This window comes from Lycorma delicatula, chromosome 3 (assembly GCF_047948215.1).
Source record: "Lycorma delicatula isolate Av1 chromosome 3, ASM4794821v1, whole genome shotgun sequence".
NCBI classification, from domain to species: domain Eukaryota; kingdom Metazoa; phylum Arthropoda; class Insecta; order Hemiptera; family Fulgoridae; genus Lycorma; species Lycorma delicatula.
The window spans coordinates 106,000,455-106,011,297 of NC_134457.1; the positions used below are offsets into that span (position 1 = coordinate 106,000,455).

Below are 10,843 nucleotides of genomic sequence, written 5' to 3' on the forward strand. Positions count from 1 at the left end.
GTTTACCGATTCCCCCTCCTTCTTCAATTTTTAAAATCGTTTTTCAATTGGAAAGAAATATAAATTAAACAGAAATTCACCTGACGTAAAAATATAGAATGTGTAACCTAAAACAAATTTACGCCTAAGATAAACTCTCAGAAACAGTTTTCATCCAATTGTAGATAAGTAGGGTACTCAACGTGTGATTTAAATGAAATGTGAGATCATCACACATCAGTTGGTTGTTTCTTAGAATTTGTTTATTTCAATATAGAGATTTACGTAAAATAATACACTCATCTAATATAATTAAGTAAGTACGTAATTTTATTTTTCCAAAGATTAAATTAAACATTTATAAACCGGACACTAATTAATTTAATTCACTTTACCACGGGAAACGAACGAGTAAGAAATAATTATTTCTCCAAACAGTTTTCCAGATCTTAAAAAGACATTACGGTAAGATAAATTGTTTTTCATGTGATAGTAGCTTATAAATTTCTACTAAGTTAAGAATTAAAAGTAATTATCATAATTTTATTTTTTTTATTGAACATTTCGTTGCTCATGAACTAAAAGATGAATTATCTTTATTTTCTTGCAATCAAAAATGAATGATAGTTTTAATTTACAATAAAATATTATATATATTTTATTTTTAATTTTAGATATGGGATTATTTTGCAAAGGATAAAAGACAATAGAGACAATAAAAGACAAAAACGTTCAGATCATTAAAGATATTTCTAATTAGTAATGGAAAAAAGGATAAACTATGAGTTAAAATTATAAATAAAAAAAAATTATATTTTGTAATCGTTAGCTGTAAATAAAATTTGTGAAGCCAGTTGTTCGATGAAAGTAAAAATATAATTGCGACTTTTACTTGATTAGAAACAAAGGTTTAAGAAATAACTGAAATGATAATATTGATGTTTAAACAAAATTACTGTTATATGGCTGCAAATTTATTTTCGGCTGCCATAAGACTTCCATTCTTATGGCAGCCGAAGCTCAAACCGATTGAATTCTTACTGATTTTTGGTTTAGTTTAACTTTGTTAAATTCATTATAAATAAAACTGTTTTAAAATCGGTTGGACATATCTGTGTAAATAAAATGGAAAAGATAACCATAAAAAAAAAAAAAAAAATCTAATACACTTTAAGTATTGTATATGATATGTGTAATTGCAATTTTTATTTCAGATGGATTTCACCAAAGCGATGACAGCAAACATAATACTTTTAATCGGATTTGCGGTAATGATTCCTTTGGCATTCAGTGAATATAAATTTCATCCTAAATTCCATCACCAACTCAGAGGAAATGGAAGCATAAATGGTACACATGATCTTTTTATCGGAAATCTAACCGAAGGAGATGTGTAAGTACAGGTGTTATCAATTTAGAAATATTTTTAAATCCTATAATATAATTAAAAGTTAAGTATTCTTTTTAGATGTAATTAGAAATGCGTTTTAGACGCATGAGTCGTCTCATCAGTTAAACTAATAATTAAACATTTGAAAACAATTTTAAAAAAATTGTATATAACTTACTTTTCTAACAAAAATTTTTATTACAGACAAGTAATTCATCAGAAATATTCCACTAACATTTAAAAAGTTTGTTTTAATTGTTTTTTTAAGCAGTTACTTCTACTCCTTCAATCTCTATGGAGGAGTTGTAATGTCCCTTCATTTCATTTGAACTTTCCTGGATTCATTCCGTATAAGGCATTGCATTTTTCAGGCTTTTCAATTTCATTATCATCCATCAGGAAATATTATTATGCATCAGACTATTGGTTTCTGTAGAAATAAATATTTTAACTAACATTATTTATTATATTAACTGATGGGGACGCATAAAATTAACTTTTCGTGTTGTATTAAGTTTCTTGTATAATTTTAAAGATAGATAATTACAAACATAAATAAATATGTATATAATCTGTGTGTGTGTGTGTGTGTGTGTGTGTGTGTGTGTATATATGTGTGTGTGTGTGTGTGTGTGTGTGTGTGTGTGTGTGTGTGTGTGTGTGTGTGTGTGTGTGTGTGTGTGTGTGTGTGTGTGTGTGTGTGTGTGTGTGTGTGTGTGTGTGTGTGTGTGTGTGTGTAAAATTACTGTTTATGAACAATAACAATAATAGAATTACAACCATATTAGAATTAAATATTTTTAACTTGTGTTTTCTAGATTACTATACCATAGTGGAATTGCTGCAGCTGGAAAAGGGAATGAAAGTTTTACTTATGATTTCCAATATCCGGCATACGGTTACAACAATTTAACAATTAGTTATTTAAAGGTCATCGATTTATTAGGCGAAGGTAGAAATGGATATCCGTCTTTGAAGGAAGGAGGAGTTGGATACAACTACACCGTCATCAGTTTTAAGTCAAACAGCAGTTATGGACTCAATTTTAATTTAACAATCTACGGAAATGTTAACCAGTTTAATAGAACGGTTCATCAAATTATTACAAAACATTAACAACAAACAAGTGAAGTAAAAATGTATCGATAAATAAAAATAATTTCATGAATAAATTTTGATGATATATACAAACATGTTTTCATTTCACTTATATTATTTTCTTACTAGAAACTACTTAATCCCTTTTTCCCAGTCGAACTGTAATAACGTCCAGATTATCATATTGCCACAGTAAAGTCATATACTTCAATATAGATAGCACGTACAATACATGGTTCCCCAAAGAAGGGTATATAATTTTTTTGCATTTCATTCTAATAATTTTTTTTTTTTTAATTTATAAAACAACTAATGTTTTCTATTTAAAAGAATAAGTAAAATTTATACTTATTTTACTTATTAAATGAATAAGAAAAAAGGCCAATGGCAGTCAAATAAGAAACATACTAATTCCCTCGTGGTATAGAACCGCAAGGGAGATCAGTCAATTGCTAATTCAGCCCTAGATAAATATTAAAATATTTCTACGCAAAACGTTAAGAAAATACATTGGAAGATTTTCGTAAATAAAACTTGCATGAATATCAAAATTAGGCATAAAAACGAATTGAAAGAGTGCTTTTATAAATAAGAATTATATTGTCGTAAATAAATATTATAGCTTTATATATATAATATAAATACAGTATTATGCCAGTATTTATTTATGAAAATATTATTAGTATGTGCTTTTTAACTAATAAAAAATAAACACGTGAAATGAGGTTGAAGATCTACAATAAGAGAATAAAATGTACCTATTTGAAAAAATGTCAGTATCTGTGTCAGTTTCCTCTTTGACTATAGTTAGTATGCCACGCGTTTACTTTCATGTAAATTTACAAATGATTGGATTTCCATCGATACCTTAATCGAGTAAATGGTATTCGGTAATAATTTTCCGTCTCCAGAAATAATTAAATATTCTTAATTTTTATCAAGAAATGTAAAATCTCATTAACAAAAGCTTATAATGTGCAATAACATTCAATCTAAGAAAATGTTTACCGATTCCCCCTCCTTCTTCAATTTTTAAAATCGTTTTTCAATTGGAAAGAAATATAAATTAAACAGAAATTCACCTGACGTAAAAATATAGAATGTGTAACTGTGAATAAGTTATTTTCTAATTCGTTTCTTAGGACTGTTCATTGTTAATTTTAATTAACCGTAAAAATTTACAAACATTTCTTTTGTTGATAAATTACTGAAAGTACTTTTTATTAATGTTTCGTAAGCAGTTTAGTAGGCCCATGCGAACACTTAGTATAATCGTGTTATATCTCAGGCAATGGAATTAAAGCGTAATAACACATTTTACAAAAAAAAAAAATAAAAAAGAGACGTTTCTAATTCTATATTTTCTATTAAACTATGGGATTTTATTACATTTTTGAAATTTATCTTTTAAAATCCCTAGTAAATTAATTTTTAACCTAAAACAAATTTACGCCTAAGATAAACTCTCAGAAACAGTTTTCATCCATTTGTAGATAAGTAGGGTACTCAACGTGTGATTTAAATGAAATGTGAGATCATCACACATCAGTTGGTTGTTTCTTAGAATTTGGTTATTTCAATATAGAGATTTACGTAAAATAATACAGTCATCTAATATAATTAAGTAATTACATAATTTTATTTTTCCAAAGATAAAATTAAACATTTATAAACCGGGCAATAATTAATTTAATTCACTTTACCACGGGAAACGAACGAGTAAGAAATAATTATTTCTCCAAACAGTTTTATATTATAATATAATATTAACAATAATATTAATATTATTAAATTGTTAAATATTAACAACAAACAAGTCAAGTACAAATGTATCGATTAGTAAAAATAATTTCATGAATAAATTTTGATGATATATACAAACATGTTTTCATTTCACTTATATTATTTTCTTACTAGAAACTACTTAATCCCTTTTTCCCAGTAGAACTGTAATAATGTCCAGATTATCATATTGCCTCAGTAAAGTCATATACTTCAATATAGATAGCACATATAATACATGGTTCCCCAAAGAAGGGTATATAATATTTTGCATTTCATTCTAATAATTTTTTTTTTTTAATTTATAAAACAACTAATGTTTTCTATTTAAAAGAATAAGTAAAATTCATACTTTTTTTACTCATTAAATGAATAAGAAAATATATGCAACAATTAAAAAAAAAATTAAGTTTAAAATTTATAAAATAAATATCATATTTAGTATTTTGGCTTGGTTCGGGTGATTTTCTAGTAAATATCGTCCAAAAATGATAAGAAACATCATTAACTTATGAACAGCAGTTCATAATTGTTTATAATAATAAAAATGATCAAGTTGTTGATAATAAACTAATAATGTTAATCCAAGATGTTTTTAAAGCATATAACTTCCAACAAACATGTTTGTTTTCAAAGTTCCCCAAGAAAATTTGAACTCCCATTTCCATTAACATGAAAACGTTGTGTTCTCTGGGCACTTCTACGTTAAAGAGCTTGTGAATGATGATATTCATAGTTACTTTACTAGTTGACAGATAGGTAAGTTACAGATAATTTCTCTTATTACTTCCTTGTTTGAAGTAAAGAAAGTATTGTGATAGAAAAAAACGTTGATTTTCAGATTTCAACGAAAATATCGATTTTTGCAATCCTTGAATCCATTTTGACTAGTTTCGATGTGATATCTGTATGAAAATATGTACATAACTCAAAAAGGATTAAATGTAGGATGTTGAAATTTTAGATTTAGGACTGTTGTAACAGCTAGTTGAGCACCTCCCTCTTTGATTGTAAAATCCAGATATATTTTGATTTTTTATTTTATATTTACTGCAGTAATAAGCCCTCATTGAGAGTTTTTAACGATATATCATAAGTGGTACTTATTTTCATTGGTTCCAGAGTTATAGACAAATGAAATTATAATTAATGAAATATTTGGATCTTACAAGCGGAGGCACTTGGTTAGAATCTAACTCAATCTACTTTTTTTTTAACTTTCTTTCTAATTTAAATATATTGATTTAATAATAATTATTAACATGTGATTGTAAAAAAAAAAATTACAATAAATAATTATATTTAAATAACAATAAAAAAAAGAATATCAGACGTTTTTAAAGAAATAAAATTTTATGTACTTTTCATTTAAAAAAAAATGTGTAAACGTAATTTAAACAGGGTCAATATTTACAAGGAATTCATGTGATGTACGCAGCAGATTTATTTGAAAAGTTAAGTAAATGTAAAAATCCATTTTATTTGATAAATATAAATTTTATATCCTCTATTATTAGGAATTTCTTTTATATTACAATTAAACTTACCATAAATTATTTAAATCAAGAAATATGCTAAATAAAAGTTTTTTTTTTACTTCATTGTAAAATAACCTTTAAACTTCATATTTAAATGTAGACAATATGAGCTATAAAATATCTGTTTTGTGCAATAAGCAAATCAATTTTATAGATATTAAAAAAAAATCTAACTTACTATTTTATTATTTAATCCTGAATGAGATATTACATTCTTCACTGTTCAGACAGTGATGACAATATATAATAAAATCTATCTTAATAAGGTATACTACCTAAGGTATAGATAGTTTTTTTTTTGTCTTCAGTCATTTGACTGGTTTGATGCAGCTCTCCAAGATTCCCTATCTAGTGCTAGTCGTTTCATTTCAGTATACCCTCTACATCCCACATCCCCAACAATTTGTTTTACATACTCCAAACGTGGCCTGCCTACACAATTTTTCACTTCTACCTGTCCTTCCAATATTAAAGCGACTATTCCAGGATGCCTTAGTATGTGGCCTATAAGTCTGTCTCTTCTTTTAACTATATTTTTCCAAATGCTTCTTTCTTCATCTATTTGCCGCAATACCTCTTCATTTGTCACTTTATCCACCCATCTGATTTTTAATATTCTCCTATAGCACCACATTTCAAAAGCTTCTAATCTTTTCTTCTCAGATACTCCGATTGTCCAAGTTTCACTTCCATATAAAGCGACACTCCAAACATACACTTGAAGAAATCTTTTCCTGACATTTAAATTAATTTTTGATATAAACAAATTATATTTCTTGCTGAAGGCTCGTTTAGCTTGTGCTATTCGGCATTTTATATCGCTCCTGCTTCGTCCATCTTTAGTAATTTTACTTCCCAAATAACAAAATTCTTCTACCTCCATAATCTTTTCTCTTCCTATTTTCACATTCAGTGGTCCATCTTTGTTATTTCTACTACATTTCATTACTTTTGTTTTGTTCTTGTTTATTTTCATGCGATAGTTCTTGCGCAGGACTTCATCTATGCCGTTCATTGTTTCTTCTAAATCCTTTTTACTCTCGGCTAGAATTACTATATCATCAGCAAATCGTAGCATCTTTATCTTTTCACCTTGTACTGTTACTCCGAATCTAAATTGTTCTTTAGCATCATTAACTGCTAGTTCCATGTAAATATTAAAAATTAACGGATATAGGGAACATCCTTGTCGGACTCCCTTTCTTATTAGGGCTTCTTTCTTATGTTCTTCAATTGTTATTGTTGCTGTTTGGTTCCTGTACATGTTAGCAATTGTTCTTCTATCTCTGTATTTGAACCCTAATTTTTTTTAAAATGCTGAACATTTTATTCCAGTCTACGTTATCGAAAGCCTTTTCTAGGTTTATAAACGCCAAGTATGTTGGTTTGTTTTTCTTTAATCTTCCTTCTACTATTAATTTGAGGCCTAAAATTGCTTCCCGAATTAACCCACTATATTTCCTTCCTTCTAACATTCCACGCTCCGACTCGTAGAATGTTATTTTTTAATTTTCTGGTGACCCCTTCTTTAGTAGTCCCCACCCGGAGATCCGAACGGGGGACTATTTTACCTCCGGAATATTTTACCAAGGAAGGCGACTCCATTATTGCTATGTGAAAATGCAGAGAGCAACATTTTCTTGGAAAAAAAGCAGCTGTAGTTTTCCATTGCTTTCAGCTGTGCAGTACTCAAAGAACTGAGTGATGTTGATACGGCCGTTTAAGTCATTGTCACTCACGCCCCTAACATTTACTGAAAGAGCTGCTGCCCTCTTTCAGGAATCATTCCTTAGTCTGGCTCTCAAACAGATACCTCTCCGATATGGTTGCACCTTCGGTCCAGCTACTCTGTATCCCTGGCACTCAAGCCCCCTCACCAACGGCAAGATCTCATGATTCATAGAGGAGGGCATAGATAGCAAGCACCTAATTGACTAAAATTAGTCATTTTAACTTCAAATTAAATGTTAATAAAAAAATTTACTACAGTTAACTTTTTTAAATAAATTAAGGGTCCAGCAGTTTCGAATCGAATTATGGGAACTGTTGAATAAAATAATTAGAATTGGATGCTAATTAGGTGAGATCCTAACTTATGTGAGAATTTCTTGTTTTTAACCATAAATGAATCACATAATTTGTTTTACCTCCACAAATTAATTCTTAAAATAAACTGAGAACTAACTTAAATAAAATGGCACCATTTAGAAGAACTTGAGTCACAATGCAATTGTTGAAATTTCATTTGAAGAGGAATTGCTGTTTTCTAAATATAAATCTGTTTAAAAGCAACTACTTGTGCCACAGCAACTTCATATTTTTAATAGACAGAGGTTCTGTTACATTAACATTATATAAAAAATGACATTATTGAGCAAGAGAGATCTTGATAGTTACATAAAGTGGTGCCTCTTTGTTCTGCACTATTAAGTAGTACCCCTTAAGTGGTGCACCCACCTTTTTTTTCTGTTTAGCCTCCGGGAATCACCGTCAGGTATTACTTCAAAGAATGAATGAGGATGGTATGTATGAGTGCAAGTAAAGTGTAGTCTTGTACAGTCTCAGATCGACCATTTCTGAGATGTGTGATTAATTGAAACCCAACAATCAAAGAACACTGGTATCAACGATCTAGTATTCAAATCCGTATAAAAGAAACTGCCTTTACTAGAATTTGAACGTTGGAATTCTCGACTTTGAAATCAGCTTATTTTCGAAGACCTGTTCACCACTAGACCAAACCAATGGGTTAACTGGTGCACCCCTTTATTTCTTTCATTTTCCTGTTTAGCCTCCGGTAACTACCGTTTAGATAATTCTTCAGAGGATGATATGTATGAGTGTAAATGTAGTGTAGTCTTGTACATTCTCAGTTCAACCATTCCTGAGATGTGTGGTTAATTGAAACCCAACCACCAAAGAACACCGGTATCCACGATCTAGTATTCAAATCCGTGTAAAAATAACTGGCTTTACTAGGACTTGAACGCTGGATCTCTCGACTTTGAAATCAGCTGATTTGGGAAGACGCGTTCATCACTAGACCAACCCGGTGGGTTAACTGGCGCACCCCTACCCACATATAAGTTAACAAACCTGTAACTTGTTTAAAAAATAAGGTTTTTAAAAAAAGAAGAGAACAGTGGCTTAACAGATAAAACAGCTTATTTTGGTATGAGTTTTATTATATGCATTTTTACATGACTTTTGAAGGTGTTATAATTGGGATAATTACCTGGATCCTCAATTTAGTTTATTAATAAAATTCTATGTAGAAAGAAATGATCACAATTTATTAATAACTAGCTGTATCCACCACGCCTCGCTGTGGCACATTGTGGTTGCATGGATGAGAAATGAGAAACAAAACAAAGCATATGTTTCATAGAAGTTTAATTTTGCAATACTTGTTGATATACAATATTTTTTTTGTTTTTCCACTGTCTGCGTAGATATAAAGCCTATCTGGTTTGCCGACTCGGGAACACGCACATGCAAATGTCCATGTGAGAAGCAATCCGCATCTAAATCTAAACCACACAATTCTAAAGATTGACCTTGAGCTTTATTGATTGTGATTGCAAATGCCAATCGAATTGGGAATTGCAATCTTTTAAATTGAAATGATGTATCGGTTGGGATCATGAGTATTCGAGGAATGAGGACATCTTCACCTTTGAAGGGCCCCGTTAAAATCTTGCTTCCACTACGTTATTCATCAATTTCTTAACTGCAAGTCGCGTGCCGTTAAAGAGTTTTGACTGATTAATATTCCGCAACAGGATAATTGGCACATCTATTTTCAATTTTAATATGTGTGGTGGCAATCCTGGCAGATAAGTGATTTTAAAAATTCCGTTGGATAATTAACTACTTGCGGCAAGGATAGCTCGTTCACTGAGCCAATCGTGATTTCTATGATTAATTTGAACATTTGGAAATACTTTTTCGATTAGTTCTCCTTTCGATTTCAAAATTTATCAAGAAATGATGTTCGTCTAGACGTCTCATCGACTGCCAACTGTCCGTTTCCAATGACCTCCAATGAGCTGCAGAATTGATGATAGATCAATTCTGCAGCTCGGGTGGGTGCTGGCATTCCCAATTGACTAAGAACTTTATTTGCATTAGGTAAACACTTGTCTTCAATATTTATCAATACTTCGTTGTAAATGGCTTCTGTACATTCCGACAAAAGTGAATATTTAACCTAACAAAGGATGCTTTGGTCAGTATGTAGGGATATTATTTTATGTGTATTGGGTTATTTCGACCTTTTTTGCATAGTCCTAAGTCTATCTGGGCTATATGAAAGTTGGGTGTTTTAATTTTTTTACTGTAAGTCATCCTTCTTGGTGGCTTTTCTTTTTGTTTTGGTGTTTTTTTTGTTTTTTTTTTTAATAAAATACAGATGTTTAGCTATGATCTTAAATATAATTCAAAGAAATTTGTTACTTAATCAGTTGTGATATTGTTTACTTTGGCAACGTCCATACGGGCTCTTTGTGATTGGTCGTTGTGTTTGACAGCGGCTATCTTGCAGTGATCTGATTGGTTTTCCTTTGTTTACCTTTCCATCTGATATCATCATTCACAAGCTCTTTAACGTATAAGTGCCCAGAGAACACAACGTTTTCATATAAATGGAAATGAGAGTTTAAATTTTCTTGGGGAACTTAGAAAACAAACATATGTTTGTTGGAAGTTATATGCTTTTAAAACAACTTGGATTAACATTATTAGTTTATTATTAGAAATTTGATCATTATAATTATTATAAACAATTATGAACGGCTGTTCATAAGTTAAAGATGTTTATTATCATTTTTGGACGATATTTACTAGAAAATCACCCGAACCAAGCCAAAATACTACATCTTATATTTATTTTATAAATTTTTAACTTAATTTTTTTTTTCATTGTTGCATATATTTTCTTATTCATTTAATGAGTAAGAAAAGTATGAATTTACTCATTCTTTTAAATAGAAAATATTAATTGTTTAATACATTTTAAAAACGAAAAAACCTTTATTAGAATGAAATGCAAAGTATT

General features: G+C 29.6%; 1 protein-coding gene across 1 annotated transcript; it reads left to right on the forward strand.

Moving 5' to 3' along the window:
• Window positions 1–343: 343 nt before the first annotated feature.
• LOC142321847 (uncharacterized) lies at window positions 344–2,560 on the forward strand. Its single transcript, XM_075360304.1, has 3 exons — window positions 344–444; window positions 1,194–1,372; window positions 2,188–2,560. Exons 2-3 carry the CDS (start codon window positions 1,194–1,196, stop codon window positions 2,483–2,485), a joined length of 477 nt encoding a protein of 158 aa, XP_075216419.1. The 5' UTR covers window positions 344–444; the 3' UTR covers window positions 2,486–2,560.
• Window positions 2,561–10,843: the final 8,283 nt, after the last annotated feature.